Source organism: Psittacula echo (genome assembly GCF_963264785.1).
Source record: "Psittacula echo genome assembly, chromosome: 1".
NCBI classification, from domain to species: Eukaryota; Metazoa; Chordata; class Aves; order Psittaciformes; family Psittacidae; genus Psittacula; species Psittacula echo.
Window position 1 is genome coordinate 93,664,836 of NC_137735.1, and position 17,254 is coordinate 93,682,089.

Genomic DNA, 17,254 nt, shown 5'->3' on the forward strand with positions numbered 1-17,254 from the left:
GATGTGAATTGTCCCCATTTCCTATTAGAGAAAAAAACCTGGAATTCAAATGTCAGTGATTTGATTTTGCTGACCCTGCCTCAATCTTGTCTTTTCAGATATTGAATATAACTCTGAGCAGGCCTGGGGTAGCATTTCGGCAAGGCCCTGTGAGCATTGTTTTTGCCATCCGAGATAGGTATGGTTTTCTAAATGGGTCTGAAGTCAGTGAGCAGCTAAGAAACTTGTCCGTGGTGGAATTCAGCTTCTATCTGGGCTTTCCTGTGCAGCAAATTGCTGAACGTGAGTACTTGCTGTTTGCCAAGACTGCAAAAATACATTTTTTAGTATTCTTTCCTCTCTACAATTTTGAAGTGATTTTGTGCATAAGTGATAATGCAGCTTCAAATACCTGGCTCTTATCATGAATTCTGCAGAGTAAATCCATGCCCCTCTCTGCTCACATACTGCATATCAGTGTCATAGCAGCTTGTTGGTTTTGTCATCATCCTTTCCTGTTGCTCTGGGCCAGGTGTACTTAACCTGGCTTCATTAGTCCATTGGATTTAGTCCAGATTAAAAAGAAGAAAAAGAAGTCACTTCAATCAGTATTTCTATGAAGTGCAGTACAAGGGGTGTCTCTGTGTTTATGTCTACAGGGGCCTTTGCTGCTTCTCAGCAGAATTTACTATCTTGGGCTTTGTGCTGCACTTGTGTGTGGCTCTGACTTCTAGAAAACTTGGGACACTGGCAACATAGGTTTATATATGCCCTTATAGTTCAAGTGATTTATCTGTTAGTCAGCAGCAGTGCTTTTTCAAGTAGTCTGTTATCTTCCAAGGTAGTATCTTTTAAATGTACCTCTCATTTTTATGTACAATTTGAGTTGCAAATATTTTTTTCAAGTCCATGGCCATCCTAAACTTGGATTAAAGGGAACTGCCTGCACAGCAGAATTTGTGTGACAGCTTAGGTTTGGTTACATTTTTCGGAGAACTCAGTTTCACAGAATCATAGAATAGTTAGGGTTGGAAAGGACCTTAAGTGGATCATCTAGTTCCAACTCCTCTCATTAATAAGTCAAGTTTCTAAACTCACCACTTATCCTTGTACACTAATGAATTGTTTATGACAGAAATAACTCACGAACATAAGCAAGATCATGAGAGAACAGTACTGGACTTTCCCCCCTGGTGGGTGTTACTGATAACTCAGTCCATTAATTCTCTATTTCTCCTATGTCACTGTGCTTCCCAGTGCAGATTTTTAATTTTCAGAGTTATTTTTGTGAGCTATATAGGTGCATAGCATCTGACACAGTGGTCTTTGCTACACAGTTTAACATCCAGTGGAAAATAGGGCCTGATGGTACCTGCTGTTCATTATACAGCTGTTTAGTAGTATGTCAATGAGGATGCCCTAAAGAGTGGTTATCAGAAGAAATTGTTCTCCAGAGTGTACAGCCACAGAATGCATCATTAACTCTATGTAAGATGATTGCACAGGATACTTTCCAGTAACTAGAAGTAGCTAATTTTTAGAAATTCTTTATTTTTCATCATTTCTGAACTGTCTGCTCTGTAATCAATTAAAAACTATTTCTACTCTCATTTGGTCTCACATAAACTGTACCTGTGCAGTGGTGGCTGTATTTAATTGAGCCTTAAGAATCCCTGTCCATAGATGACTAGCATTTCTTTTTTCCCCTTGTGAAGCCACAGAACTTCTCAGGTTGCAGGCTGTGGTATTTGCTTCTCACTGAATTCAAATTAACTGTTGCTCTTGCATTGATTGCTTGAAAGCTATTTCTCTTTACTCTGTCATCTCTTTTGTACCTTTGCCCTAGAGTTTAACTTTTAGACTCTTGGGTAATATTTTTAGTGTTGTAGAGCCTTTTTTTTTTTTTTTTTTTCCTGTGATGTGCACACATCTGGTCCTACAGGGTTTTTTTGTGCACATATTCTGGAGTGATACTTGTAGCGAATTTTAAGGTTGCCCTTTGCTGAGAATCCATCTTCTGGATTGTGCAGTGGAGCTACCATGCAATTAAATGATAACAGAATTACTACTAAGGCTGGTGTATTCTGAAAGACAGGCTGGTCATAGGGGAAAAACATTCCTATTAAACATGCATGTACCCTGTTCTCCTTATTTTCCTTTCCTGATAGTACTTAGGAAATTTGAAGGTAATTTCTTCAGTGCTCACAGCAGGAGCTCTCCTTGTGTTATCTGTGCACTCATAGTGCCTGGTCAGTGGAGCTGATTGCAGGCCAGTGCCGGTGGAGCTCTGTGATAGCTCATGTGTTAATGAGAAGGCTGCGCAAAGGAGAATGAGTGAAAAGGTCAGGCAGTGCCTTTGGAGAAAAAAAAAAAAAAGCCTCATTTGGATTTCTTCTCCTTTCCTGACTCCTCTGAGGATTTGCAGCGAGGTAGGGTGAATTTTGGCTCTTGTAGCTTGGCACATTTATCCTCTATTAGTACACTGGCATGTCTAAGCCTGTTGGTAAGTTATTTCTATAACTTTGTTTATGAAGCCTCAGGAGTTGTTTCTTTATTCCTGCTGGCGATTTTCAACAGGTACACCAACAGTGTGGTAATTTCATTCTTGCAGATTCCAGCACAAGCATCCAGGCTTCAAATGCAGAATTGTTTTTCATCTCCTCAAATCCACCCAATCTCCCAAACAATACCAAACCTCAAATCCTCAAGCAGACCTTTGGTGTAGGAAGGCAGAGTTACTCATCAGTGGTGACTAAATCCATTATGATATGCACTTCATTCTATGAGGGTGGTGAGACCTTGGCACAGCTTGCCCAGGGAAGTTGTGTCTGCCCCATCCCTGGCAGTGTTCAAGGCCAGGCTGGACAGGGCTTTGAGCAACATTTTCAAAACATTTAATGTCATGTTAAAATAAATGAAAGTAATAAATTGAAAGAAATGCATTAAATTTCAATTTAGTAATTGAGAATTTTTAGAAATTATGAGATCTTCCCAAAGTTTGCAGTGTAGTAAACATGAGGCTTTGGTGCCCAGGGAACACCTTGTCAGCATTTGGCTTGCTTATTGCTAGAGGGACTCAAGTTTAAAGTAGATTGTGCCCACTTCAGGACAGCTCATTTTGATTTGAACTTGTCTAGTTTGGTCTCAGTAATGCATCAGGGTGTTTGTAGTCACTGTTTTGGAATACTAGACTTGTGCCATTTGATAAGTGAGCGAAGTGGGAATGCAGCGTCTCAGCTTGTTAGAGCTATGGGTCTGTCTATGAGCAGCACAATAATGAATGTAGTTCATAGGCTTTTATAACTGAGGCAACCACACTCAGTTATTTTATAACTGTTTCTACATTGTTTTTTTCACTGTTGATGTGACTATTTTGAGCCTAAGGATTTTAGATCTTCGGTATTCAGAGCCAGAAATCACATCCAAAGGCTCAGCAGTATTGGGCAGATCCTTCTTGAGACATTATTCAGCAGTCTGTTGAGGATGACCAACAGTCAGATCCACTTTGGCAGGAAGATGCCTTAATGATTTTGTTTTTTAAACCCTGAACTCTGCATTCGTGCTCTCCCTTTGTCTACAGAGCAGTTGTAGCAGGAAAGGTGTTGTGAAGATCTTCCTTAGATAGCTAGCCTGTTTGCTCTGTGCAAATTAATATGCAGCCCTCTGCTTTTCAGTGTGAATTTTTTTGGGGAATTTTGGATATTTGCATATTTACATGTAAACAATTCATGTATGCTACTGTTTATATGTAAATATGCAATGTTCCATTCTGTACTCTTCTATGCCATCTGTGCCTTAGTTACCAGGCATGCTAACAGTTAATACTTTTGGTGGTGACTTTTTTCCCCCTTGAGGGCTCTGTGTATGATTTTGTAAATTTTCTAGTCTGCATCTGAAGAAAAAGAAATTATATGTAGGTGAGCTGAGCTGTCAGGGGGTTGAAGTTGACTCATACTAAGGAAAAGATACTTGTGTAATATCACTGTATCTCAGCACTATTAAGTGAAGTGAGACTTTGCCATCGGTATCCCAAATATGAGCCTTGTTTGAAGGAATGTGTTTGCTCCCTTTTCTTGTTCACCTCACATTTCTTTCTTCACAGAGTCCTCACATAGTTTTTTTCTTTTTTCACATAGCTAGTATGTGCTGTTTATACCTTTAACTATATGGGTTCCCTGTGCAGTAAGTACATCATAGAAGCATAGAATCACAGAATAGTTAGGGTTGGAAAGGACCTTAAGATCGTCTAGTTCCAACCCCCCCCTGCCATGGGCAGGGACACCTCACACTAAACCATGTCACCCAAGGCTCTGTCCAGCCTGGCCTTGAACACTGCCAGGGATGGAGCATTCACAACCTCCCTGGGCAACCCATTCCAGTGCCTCACCACCCTTACAGTAAAGAACTTCTTCCTTATATCCAATCTAAACTTCCTCTGTTTAAGTTTGAACCCGTTACTGCTTGTCCTGTCACTACAGTCCCTGATGAATAGCCCCTCCCCAGCATCCTTATAGACCCCCTTCAGATACTGGAAGGCTGCTATGAGGTCTCCACGCAGCTTTCTCTTCTCCAGGCTGAACAGCCCCAACTTTCTCAGCCTGTCTTCGTACGGGAGGTGCTCCAGTCCCCTGATCATCCTCGTGGCCCTCCTCTGGACTTGTTCCAACAGTTCCATGTCCTTTTTATGTTGAGGACACCAGAACTGCACACAATACTCCAAGTGAGGTCTCACGAGAGCAGAGCAGAGGGGAAGAATCAGCTCCTTCAACCTGCTGGTCACGCTCCTTTTGATGCAGCCCAGGATACGGTTGGCTTTCTGGGCTGCGAGCGCACACTGCTGACTCATGTTCGTTTTTTCATCGACCAAACCCCCCCCAAGTCCTTCTCTGCAGGGCTGCTCTGAATCTCTTCTCTGCCCACCTTGTAGCTGTGCTTGGGATTGCTCTGACCCAGGTGTAGGACCTTGCACTTGCAACATTAACAACAGGATTTTTTTTCTCAGCTTTTTGTACTCATTTACAGTCCAGGTCAGTAGTGAAAGTTTTTAGTTTGACAGAATGGGCTGTTCTGTGCAGGAATAGAACTGTTGGAGTGGCCAAGCCTGGAAACTTCCAGACTTTTTTCTTTCCCCCACAGAATTCCAGGTAGCTTCAGCACCATGCTTACTTTTAAATGTCCGGTTTACACCTTCCTGCATTCTTATTTTGTGTTGACCACCTTACATCTTACGTTTTAGATTTAGATGAACTGGTTAGATGGTCATGAACCATCATATCAGCAGAAATAAAATCAAGTCTAATCACAGGTTTTGAGTGCTAGTCCATTCAAAACAATAGGAAAGAATGTATTTGGTATTTCTTTGTCTGGAAGATTTCTTTGAGGACAGGCAAAGACTAAACAAGGAATATTGACCTTCATGGACTTACCCTGAATAAATCTCTTGGGTTTTATTATGACTTGTAAATAAGAGTGAGTTGATTTGGGTCTTGCAATTTTTTTCAGTGCCATAAGTAGCACTTTGATGGGTGGCATCTATTTTAGATATCTTAGAGATGTTGCAAGGCCAATAGGATACTATAAAATCATATGATACAGTCCAATATTATGCAGAAATATTTGGCAATTTTTTTTGAGTGGATTTTGGATCAGACTTTCAACACTTACAGTGTATTACTATTGCCCATACCCCGATATTTTAATGGAATCTTATTTTTCAGTTGATCCCTTCTGATTCCAAATATTGCATTTGTTCCATGCTTTCTATTACTGTTCCTCCATTTATCAGAAATAAGAATGGTCAATATTGTACCAGTTCTGTCCTGCATGGCCCCACACATCTCTGTATGAGAGGGTCAGAGAGATCCTGGGAGCATCTGGCAAAGGCCATGTTGCCCCCATCAGACTTCTGTCAAGAGGTTTCTGGGTGACTAGGTGACCCTGTGCGTTTTCAGTCAGCATTGAATCAATGCTGTTACGCGGTATGGTGCTTTAGGGCTGCATGTTAGCGTCTTCTAATGATGCTAGCATCTACTTCATTAATGCATCTATAGTCATTAGCAGACCAGCTGCAATCTAACTAATAATTGCATTTTGTCTGTCCAGCATCCCTCTTAGAATAACAATCAGTCTGCGCTCGTTTTAATCATTAGTTCCGAGTACATTAGGAATCTTGCAAATATGACCTTGCCGCAGTGCTAAGACTCCAGCTGAGCTCAGGATCTGGCCACATGTGAGTTGGTGAGACACTGGAGTGACCTACAGGGTAAGAGTTGGAGCTTGGATTTTCTGACTCCTGAGCATGGTCTCGGTTGCAGAAGTGTCCATCATTTCATGCATTCCTTCTCGTGTTTTAAGCCCCAGCCTTAGTTGCCAGTGAACACAGCACATCTTCCTTTTCAATTTCAAGATTTTCTGCTCAAGTTGTTTTATTTTTAAATTTCATTAATTCCGTGAAAAGTTTAAGTGAATAGTCATCCAGCAATTTGCATGAATTAAATCATTTTCAAGTACTAATTAGGAAGAGTGTGAAGAGCGCATTAAGTATTGAGGCAAAACATGAGTTTGGTTTACAAGAAGAAAAAACAACTGCTAGCAGTTCAAAGCTTTGTGGCCATTGGAAGGTTTTTGATTTTCTTATCTTGCTCTTCCATGCTTTGGAAAAACAACAGACGCAGTTTAGTTTATGCTTTTTTGTTCAGGTTGTATTTCTAAATTGAAGAAAACAATTGCATGACCAGATTAAATAGAACTCCAATCTAAAAGCTACAATCAGATGAATCATGTAGCAGAGTACCAAAAATAGATGTGTTTGTTTCAATGGTCTTTTTTGTGTGTCTGAGGGTTTTTTGTGTGTCTGAGAGTTTTGGAAATTTGATGCATCCTGGTTAGTGTATAGAAGGATGATGTTTCCTGTTCAGAATAAAGGGCCATATTCTGATACCCTTCTGAACAGTAAGTCACAAAGTACCTCCCAGGTGGTACTGTTGAAGCTAGTGGTGCTATTATTGAAATAAAGCTGGAATAAACAAATTTATGGGGTGTTTTTTTTCCATAAGACTATTTATAAATCTATGAAAATAAAAGGTACCACATAGCTAGTGATTCTATTACTCTTGCCTTAACAAAAAAATTGTTTTAAGGGGCAAAAGAATCACTTTTTTAGGTATACTGACAGAGGTCAGCTACTCTATGAATTACTACATAATTAAATACGCAGTAGTGGCAAACTATTTTACAATTGAAGGTATCTTAACTGTAAATTGATTTAACATGGACCAGGTCATTTAATTGTTACATGCCACGTTCTTTCTATCCGTGAAATGGTTTAAAAATTAACCTTTGCATAATGCTTAGGAAGCTGCATCTGGATTAAATATTTTGAGAAGGTTAAGACCATTCCTTTTCCTTATTGCCATAGTGAAGTTTAAGACTTCCCTTGAGGAAACTATTGGCCCAGCCCCCATCTTCACTTGTTTCCCAACATGTCTTTACTGCTCTCCAGTGGAAACCTTGGGAAAAATCTTATCTATACTGAAGTCAGGTGAAATATTTACTTCACTGGGACAAGGATTTCATTCTGGAACAGAGCTTTTTAAGAAAAAATGAGAAATGAAGAAAGCTTGGAGCCAGCAAGCCAAACACAAAAGACGTGACATTTGTCTACAGCAGTGTTTCTACATGCATTTATTTGTGATTTTTGTTTGGGGTTTTTGTGTTGGGTTTTTTTTTTTGTTTTGTTTTAACAAGGTGGTGTTTTTAATACTTACCCCTGCACATGTCTGGAACACAATGAGCTATATTTAGTTTTCTGCTTTACGTTTAGTGTTTCCATGTAGTTTCTGCCTCAAGGAAGGTTTTATTTTCATTCTGAGACGTTCATGAGTTGCCTCATTGCCCTTTAAGCAAAATTCTGATCCTTCAGCTAGCTTGGTAAGAGTCACAATTCAGACAACGAGCTTTTAAATTTCTAGGAGCAATGACCTCAGTACAGCAGCTTGAAATCTTTCACATAATAAATCTTGACTGCTTCAGTTAGCTTCTTTTTGTTCAGAGGTGAGCTGGGGAGTGTATGTTTGGAGCACTTTCCTTACCGTTGTGCATACATGGCCTCAGGAGTAGTAATACATCGGTGTAAATAAGATGCTTACTGACAGTATAAATTGTGAAGTTGTTTCTTTTTTGGTGTATGTTGTTGAGAATACTGTTCTGACAGATGTTTTTCTGCCATTCTGTTTTTCCCTCAGCCTTTCATTATCCTAAGCTTAATGTGTCTCAGCTCATGAAATCTTCCTGGGTGAGAACAGGTACGTAGAGCCTCTGTGAGTAAGAATGCAGTTATTTTTGTAACTAGCCTACATAAATATCAGTAGCTTAGGCTGATACATTTTAATGAGATATTAATGTGCCTGAGCTGAACAAATTCTGAAACCAAAGGCCTAGTGACCTGGAATATCTGGGAAGTGTGATTCCTGGGTCTTGAATGAACTGCTGCAATTCCTTGATGATGCACACAAAGTTTTTATATGTTGAGCAGTTCATTCTTAGTGAGACAACTTACACTGTCAGGCATAAAGTGTCTACTCTGCATGCTGTCAATATGTCACACTGATTTTTTTTTTAGGCTTTTATTTTAAGTGAAAAATAAAACTTTATCTGTGTGGCACTTTCTACCAAAATATGCCAGGAACAATCCAGAATGAAAATAAATACATTCTGAATATGTTATTTCATCACATTACATTGACCTCTTCTGATTCATTCAAAGCAGATCCCTCCTGCCCAAGGTTTGTGGATGTTTTATTGTATAATTCACAGATATTTTGGGCTGTCACATTTAGATGCTCAAAGGCTGGTAGGGGTGGCTGCATGCTGTAGATCCTTCCTGCTTCTTTTAAGCAGAAACCCTGAAAGGTGACCAGGCTGTGCCTACCAGACATCCTACTCCCACTGGATAGACTTTTGTCTTCCCACAACTTTATCACCTGTAGTTTACCTGTTGTGCAGGCTTGCTTTTTTTCAGGTATCCCTGTCTTCTCTCACCAGTGACCCAGTTTACTTTTTAAGCAGGAAACCAAGTTGCAACTTTATTTCTGGAGCCCACGGAGTTTGTTTTAGAGAAGAAAAATGAAGAATTCCAGGTTATGTTCAGTAACATGAGAGAAGCTACACTTGTGTATCCCACATCCAGTGTCATCCTTCCTTGGGATGTTGGCTTTTTTGGTCACAACCCCACTCTCTTTTGCTCAGCCTTTGGTTTGTTTTTCCATTGTTGCTAGAAGTTCCCTTGGATACTGCAGTAAGAAGAGGGTTTTTCCAGCTCAGAAATCAGATCCCTTTGTGTTTTTCTAAACTTCTTGACTATAAGATTGTGAAAGCCAATTGCAGAACTTTATTTGCTGTAGAGAATTTTTTTGTGATCCCAGTTCTTGCCTGGGAAAAGCTAATAGACTTTAACTAGATCAGTCTTTTCAGTCTCTATACTGTATTCTAAGGATAATGAATCATGACGTAGGAAAATGACACATTTATCCGCATAAAGGTTTTTAATATTAAATTACCCAGATATATGTGCATGTATGCCAAGAGTCATAAAATGTTGGGATATGCAGTGTTCTCTATAGCTGTCCCTCTCGGTTGTAGAATACGGTTCATGCTATAAAGTGTAATTCATTGATACTGAAATTTAATACACAGGCAAGAATGGTCATCTTCTTGCTGTATATAATAGCCTTAGGCCATTGTCTACACTGTCTATTTACTTTGCTATTTAAATCTGAGATACTTAGTCTATGATTGAATTTAGAAGACAGATGCTGTTGATCTCTGTGAGAAATCATGAAATTATTTCCTTCTTCTGACATCTGCAGTGAAAATTTTTAAATGGAAAAAGTGATTTTAATGTTTTTTAAAAAATCTAAAATATATATATTATCTTAAATATATGCCTTTTTATTAAGCACTACACTTAAAATATTAACATTAAAACACTTACTGAAAAAGGGACTTTTAAAAAATATAAAGCATTTTAGTGGAGAAGTGCAGGAGTGAAAACTGAATCAATTTGCTCCACTCAACTGTGGGTTGGATTACTATCCCTTAGGCTTGTTTAATTAGGTCATTTGAATGACTATTGTTCCATTCATTCCACTTTTCTTTTACTTGATGCCATCTTGTTAATAAAGGTCCATACTTTTTTCATGTTTCCTGTGTGTTGCTCCTCAGTGATTCCTCCCAGCATTAGCTGCCCCAGTGACCCAGAGTACCTGGGGTTGGGAAGTGAAGTGAGCAGGGCTACTAACCAGGTTTTTTTGTGCTATGGTTGGCATCTTGTTAAACTTCATCTGGGGAAGGTGTGCTTGGTGTACAGAGCTTCATTCATATGCTGCTGTTGTACTTTTTCTCCTTATTTTAACCTTTCCCCACCCAATGTCTTCCTTTCCAACATGTAACCTCCGGCTGAACTGGGCAGTATTCCCATATGAATACAGGTGGTCTTGACTTGTCTGTGAGCTGTCACAGTGACTCAAAACTTGTAATTGAATGTGCAGAAAAGGCACTGAAAAGTTTTACTAATTCATTTGTGTTCTTGGGTTACTTTCTCTGCAATGTAGTTCTCCTGGGTGTCGTCGACCAGCGAATTCAGGAGGAAGTGTTTCGGGCTGAGATGGAACGGAAACTAGCCCACCTGTTAAATGAGGCGTTGGTCAGAGGGCGGATATGGAGACGAGCCAGTTTTGCAGGCGGCAACGTTGTTCAGGTATTAAGAGCTCAAAGTCAGAGGAAGAAATAAAGGGTAATAAATTATTGAATAAGTTAATATTGTCTAATTGAAAGAAAACTCAAAAGAATGTGTCACATTTAACTGGTTGATGACGCTTATGATTTGCACTTAAAATACAATACTTTTGGAGACTTGTCTTTTAAGCTAAACATAAACAAATGAGAACAGTTGGGTATTTTAAAAAAGTCTGACTTCTTAAAAGCAATACTGAAAGTTATTTTACCAGCGTCCTATTTTAAAAACTTGTTGTCTTGTCTGACTTACATGAGGTGCCTAGCAAAAGGAGACAGGATGATCATCTGAATCAAAAGAAAGTCCTCTGCTGGAACAGCTACTTCCCAGCTCTCTGTAGTGTTTTGGTGTTGGTGTAGAAATATGAAATACACTCATGTGCAGCAGTCTAGTAGTATATACTACCTCTTAATTCCATATTTGTCACAGTACTTGTGGTCACAGGAATGGCTTTCAAGTATGAATGATTAATCATATCAAATTGTGCACACATGGCAACTTCTGCTATCTGAATTCCAGTGCTGCTTTATAGCTTTGTCACAGGTGGAATTATTCACGTAATGTCCAGAGAGGCTCAGATACTTACATTCTCACATGTGTTCTTTATAGTCAGTTCAACAAACTGAAAGATGAAGTATTTTTTAATGGCTCATCTTCTTAAAAATTACTTTTTCCAGCTTATTCATCGACAGTTGGTTTGTCTCACATATGTCCTTCTAATAGTACCGACCCATTATCCTTGTTTAATTTAATCCAACAGGTTTTGCTACCACTTAAATTTCCAGATGTTAGGGTTTTCTTACTTTTGTTTTCCCATCTCAGAAACATCTGTTTCAGTAATAGAGATTTTATTTTTCTTATTTGCAGCTTTTAGTTACCATAAATAGATGTCTGTTTCAGATCTTCTATTCCCAGCACCTCTTACTGCACTTTGTTCTTTATGTCCCCATCCTCCCTTTGCATATAAACTAAACAAATATTCCGTATGTTGCTAGCAAAGATACCACAACCTGTGAAATGTGTATGTGTAGATTACACTTTTATGATTTTACATAATAAAGCTCAGGTAATTTATTTTTGCATGGATAAAATTACCACCAGGTCCTTTCCACCTAAGGAACAGTGTTTCAGAAAGTGAAAATACAGCATTTTTCTTAAGACTTTGTATTACTTACTGCTCTGCAGCTCATGTTCCCTACAGCAGTGCTGCTCATTCATGCTACTTAAATTAGTCCAAAGAATCTGCAAACTGCTGTCTTTGGGAAGTGGAGGATCTTCTTAGTTAAGGTCAACACATCATACTATCCCACATAACCGGGCCTGCTTCAGGTGCTTACAGCCTGTGCTGTTAGACAGGGTTAGCACCGTAATAAAGAAGATACAGAAAAAGGAAGGCTGAAGGACATACTTTGCTGCTTAAGTGTCTGTGGTGGTTGTCTTGCTTTCCTGAACAAGAGTAGTAGGTACCATCAGGTCCTATTGCTTCTTGGTAGCTTGCCGTGGGGGAATGTTCAGGTGTGTGGTAGGTGTGACAGCCTTAGAAGCTATTGTGTGCAGCAGGTGTGATGCAGCAGGTAGTGGGCTACTGAGTGGAGGACTATTTCTTTCAAGGATGCTCCCCTGTCAGTTGAGGATCTGGTCCATAGTCATTTGCAGTAAGCCTTTTAGTTTTACTGCTGCTAATTCTATTCCTCATATCCAAGTTTATAAGCTATGTTTGAAGCATATTTTATATATGCATCTGTTTGTGTCTTCAGGGAGAGCTATTAAGGTTCTTTGTGCTTTACATTCCCATATATTTTTCTTTCACACAAACCAGTGACTGTTACGCTAGTAGGCCACAATGAAGTGGAAATAAGTGTTGGATACTTTTATTAACAGGGCATGTATATATCCACAAAAGACTAGACACACATTTCACTTGTGTTCAGCCCCTATAGACTGATGTTTTTCCTGAGGTGAAAGATATTTATAGTGTATTGAAATGTGACATTTCTAAGCTCTGTGGAAAATCAGGACTGTGGGTCAGAAGGTGAAGCAATTATTTGTGAATGTTACTGCAGGCATATTAGTTTCCTTTCACATACCGAGGAAATAGAAGCAATACCTTGTGAGGTTTAGATTTCATTTCTAAAGGCATGTGTTAGGATCTAAAAATGCTAAAAATTACTAGTTAAACCTAGATACTTTGAATAAGAGCTTTGGACTACTTAGGGTGCCCAAATAGCACGCTTTCCCCTCCTGTTTGCCTGTCTGTGCTGTTAACAGGTAGCACTCCATGATAAAAGAAAAATCAAAAAAAGGAAAAAAGCCTATAACTGTTATGTACAGAAACCGTTTCAAGCCTCACATCTGACAGTTAGACATGAGATAGTTCCATTGATTTTTTTTTTTTTTTTTATGCTGATATTAATGTTTCACAGAGCAAGGTATATATATTTTTAATAGGTATCTGCTGTTGCTGCAAATTTGAAGGCACATTTAACATGGTTTGCATTGCATCTGCAGAGGCTAAGCCCTGTGCTATATTTTGTCAGTAGTTTACTACAATATCTCAGTTGTCATTAATTTGTTGGAGGAATTAAATGGCTTAATTGTAGTTTAAAAATTCACCAACAATATTTAGTTTTCCTTTGTATCAGCATGCTTGTTACTTTGAACCTAACACAGCAGAAAGGTGATCCTACTACATGACAAAAAGAACGACGTTCTGATTTAAAGAGCACATTAGTTGACACTGTGATTGCAATATGTGCTATGAGGAGGCAGTAGCTATGAGGGGATATAATGACTTCATTGAGATTTCATTAAGGCAGAGGTTCATTCTCTCGGTTTTCTGCTGACAGCTCTCCTGAGTGTGTAATCTGAGTAAAGGCTCAGTCTTGCTGGAGGTTTGTAGATTTTTAAATAGAGCCTTTGGGGACTGCTGCTGCTTCTCCTTTTCCTCAGAGGCATTTCACTCCTCCCATGACCAGCCCTCCATCAGGTTGCCCACAGCCTGTTCCTACCTCTGTTTTTTGGCCAATTTTTTGTCTGTAAGTCAGCAGAGGAAATTTCCTTAGCATTGCTGTCAGTGCCCTGGCCCTCTCAGTTCACATACCAGTCATCCCGGCTCAGCATGAGGAGGGTCTGCCACAGCAGGTAAGTGTTTGGTACTATGTCAGCAAGTGCTGCCTCATCCAGGTTGCTGTGAGAGCTTTCTCTGACCCCTGGCAGGTTACGTGTGATGCCTGTTTCACGTATGCTTTATGTTGCATTGTCTGCTGAACCTCTCAGACCACAGCACAGCTTCATTTAATTGCCTGGACACTAAAATCCTACTTTTACTAAGGCAGAAAGCAGAATCTTTTTTAATTATTTTTTGCCTAGAGGATGAACAGAATGGAAGAAAAGGAAAATAAACTTCATATGTGCGTTTTGGAGATTGTGTGTGTGTGCGCTTGCTTGTTTCTGATTAACACTCATGCCTTTGAAACCAGAACCAGTTTATGCAATGATTCCTTATCCTGATGGGGTTTGACTGGGACATCCCACTAGCTGACTGACACTCTGCAAATGCCTTGTGAGCTTGCCCGCCACTTGGATTTCCCCACTTCAGGTTATGAACTAGGTTTGGTTTCCAGGCAACTCTGTTTACTGACCTATGATGTTCTCTTTGAAAACACTTTTTAAATTAAATTTACTGACACCTGAACACAGTTAAGCCCTTACTCTGCGGAGGTTAAATGCACATCTGGTATCAACAGAGATTGTATCATTTATGTACACAGAAATTGAATTAGTCTTTTCTTTTTTTCCTGCCTGCCATATAGTGAAATTCTTGTATCTCTTTCCTATGGCATCTCTCACTGCCAGAGTATAAATGTGAAATGCTTTAAGTGCTTCTTTACACATGGGCTACTTTGCTGACTGCCTTCAAAATAATCCCATTTCTGCCCTTGCTTGCATTCTTAGCACTCTCAAGGACAGAGACACCTCTGTAAATTACGAGACACAACCAGTTCAAAGCTGCACAAAGACTATAATTTGGAGCAAAATGGCACAAATATAGCATAGAGAAAACGTAAAAACTTGGCACAGTAGCTGTGCACCTCAATTTTATAAACAGACTTAACAACCAGTTCAGATCCAGGGTGCCATTTTCCGTGTTGCAGCAAACTCAGTTTAGTTAAAAAATTCAGTGAATCAATATGACAGAGATGAAAACTGAAGTACCACTATTGTCACAGTTGTGTTTATATACAAATCTAGTTTTCTCGTCACCTCAAGAGTACCCTGCTCAGCCATCAGCTTTCACAGAACAGAAATCAATAACCATCCCCGCTTGAATTTTAAAGTTTGTCTGCAGCTTCCCTCAGCATGGTGTGAGCAGTCATGAAATACCATATATTCAGAACGAATTATTTCAGGTAAAACTTACATTAAAATAGTGAGCTTAGTTCATCAGCACCAGCCTGCACCTCCATCCTTCACTGAATTTATTCATGATGGCTTCCATGTTCTCTGTACTGTGCCAAAATACCTCCAGCTACTTTTTTCTATCTCTACTGTGACTGTTCTTATCCATTCCTGTTCCTCAGCATAGGGAGTCATACACTGTTGTTTTGAATTATGTGTTAAAAATTGTGTTGTTTCAATTGTGGCAACTTGCACTGGAATCTGTCCTCCTACTCCTCTGCCCTTTCAAAAGGCAGCTATAGAGAAGTTCGTTTTTAACCCATTCAGCCAGCTTCTGAGTGTTACCATGTGTGTATAACACACATAAAATTATGGTACTTCTAGGATACTCCACTATGCCGTAAAATGTGTGGTGATTCTCCACTATGCCATAAAATGTATGGTGGTTCAATTTAAGAATCTTCAAACTTGTCTCCAGTTCTGTAGCTTTCCTGTACACAGAAAGGTTTCATCAAATTAAATGTAAAACCCGTTGCCTTTCAGCTTCCTCGGTGTTCATGGGAGTTAAATGCTGCTTAGGAAGATACCAGTCCAAACACCCTGCTACTCTGTGCATTGAGGCCAGGGTGTGGTAAAGGCAGACCAACTGAAGCAGAGACACAAAGCTGTTAACATTTGCTAACTAATGATATGTCTGGGTTCTGTGAAACCAGATTCATCCTTACAGCTGCTGAGTATGTATGTTGAAACCTTATGGATTGATACTCTCTTGTTATACCTTCAGGCAGAGATCGTTGCCCCTTAGCTGATAGTATTCAGGATGAGAAGCAGCATTGGTTAATGGGTCCTGCTAGCAGGTCTTGCTGTGTTTCAGAGTTCTGCACGTTTTCCTGCTGTTTGTAGGTATTCTGTTTCTTACATCAAATGTGACTGACATTCGGCATTACTCTTTGCTTTCAGTTGGTTTGGCCTAAAAGACTTCTTTTTTTTTTTTTTTTCCCTTTTTTTTTATTACATACCTTGCTGTTACCACCCCTGGGAAATGCTTTTTTAGGGCATGTTGAGTCGATGTCCCCAAAGACCAAAACATCATCCCTGTTGAGCTAGAACATTGCTCTGCTTTCCTTCAACATGATTGTTTTGTTGGAAACTAGGAAAGAAAATAATACAGAGCTTTGCTGTTGTAAGCCTCAGAGATGCAAACACTTGTCTGTTCACTTTAAGCCTATGGGCAGTGTTTGAGATCCTAATTCATTTAATGTGTACTTCATAATAAAGGATAATTCTGAAGGAAGCAAAATATATTGCTCTATTTGTGGCAATTCCTGTCAGAGCTCTTCAAACTCTGTTTTACATGAGTTTACACTATTTTTTTTTGGCCTGATTCTAGATTGAGCTCACCATTACATGTAAATGGTTAACCAGAGGAGAGTTATTATGTATAAGATTTAATTTTACAGGAATTCAAAAATTTTACGTGATTCTTACATGCAATGTAGATATCTGGTGGTTTTCTACAGGGCTTCCTCATAGCAAGCATTCTTTTGATTATTAACATCTTTAGAAGTAGGTAGGAAGGATTACTTCCCTCAGCATCAAATACATTCCTTCCTGAAGAAAGGTGGCTGCCAGGGAGAGCTGTACGGAGGTTGAAGGCAACTGTGCAGGTGCTTTTGTTGAGGAAGAGCAAACAGTGGTATTTGAAGCTAACAGAATATTTGCATGTATAGCTGGTTAACATTTGGAAAACCTAAAACAAAGAGCTGTATGCTATGAATAACAAAGCAAAGTCAACGTAGGTAATTAGAGAAGGGGAAAGCGCAATCACATTAATCTCTTCAACAGCTACGAATTGACAAATGCTAAAGGCCATAGAGGCTTCCAGAGTGGCATGGTGTTTGCATCTTCAGAGTGAAAGCAGTTCTCTTCAGTACTGGATCTGTACATCGTCATAAAACAGGGAAAGACAATGGAGACATAAAGTTTACCAAAAAAATTTATTATACAAGGATTGCCTCCAAGGAAATTTTCCTTTCAGTTACCAAATGGATATTTCTGTAAATTTCCCAAGCCCAGGAGCACTTG

At 39.3% G+C, this 17,254-nt stretch overlaps 1 protein-coding gene across 1 annotated transcript in view; it reads left to right on the forward strand.

Moving 5' to 3' along the window:
• The window catches only part of KIAA1549, a gene marked incomplete at both ends in the record, with an annotated part of 143,489 nt that overhangs the window by 81,295 nt on the left and 44,940 nt on the right, over nt 1–17,254 (forward strand). Inside the window, 3 exons of the mRNA XM_080631181.1 lie at nt 99–282; nt 8,223–8,282; nt 10,590–10,735. Of these exons, the coding sequence (XP_080487307.1) occupies nt 99–282; nt 8,223–8,282; nt 10,590–10,735 (390 nt within the window). The remainder of the gene's footprint in view (nt 1–98; nt 283–8,222; nt 8,283–10,589; nt 10,736–17,254) is intronic.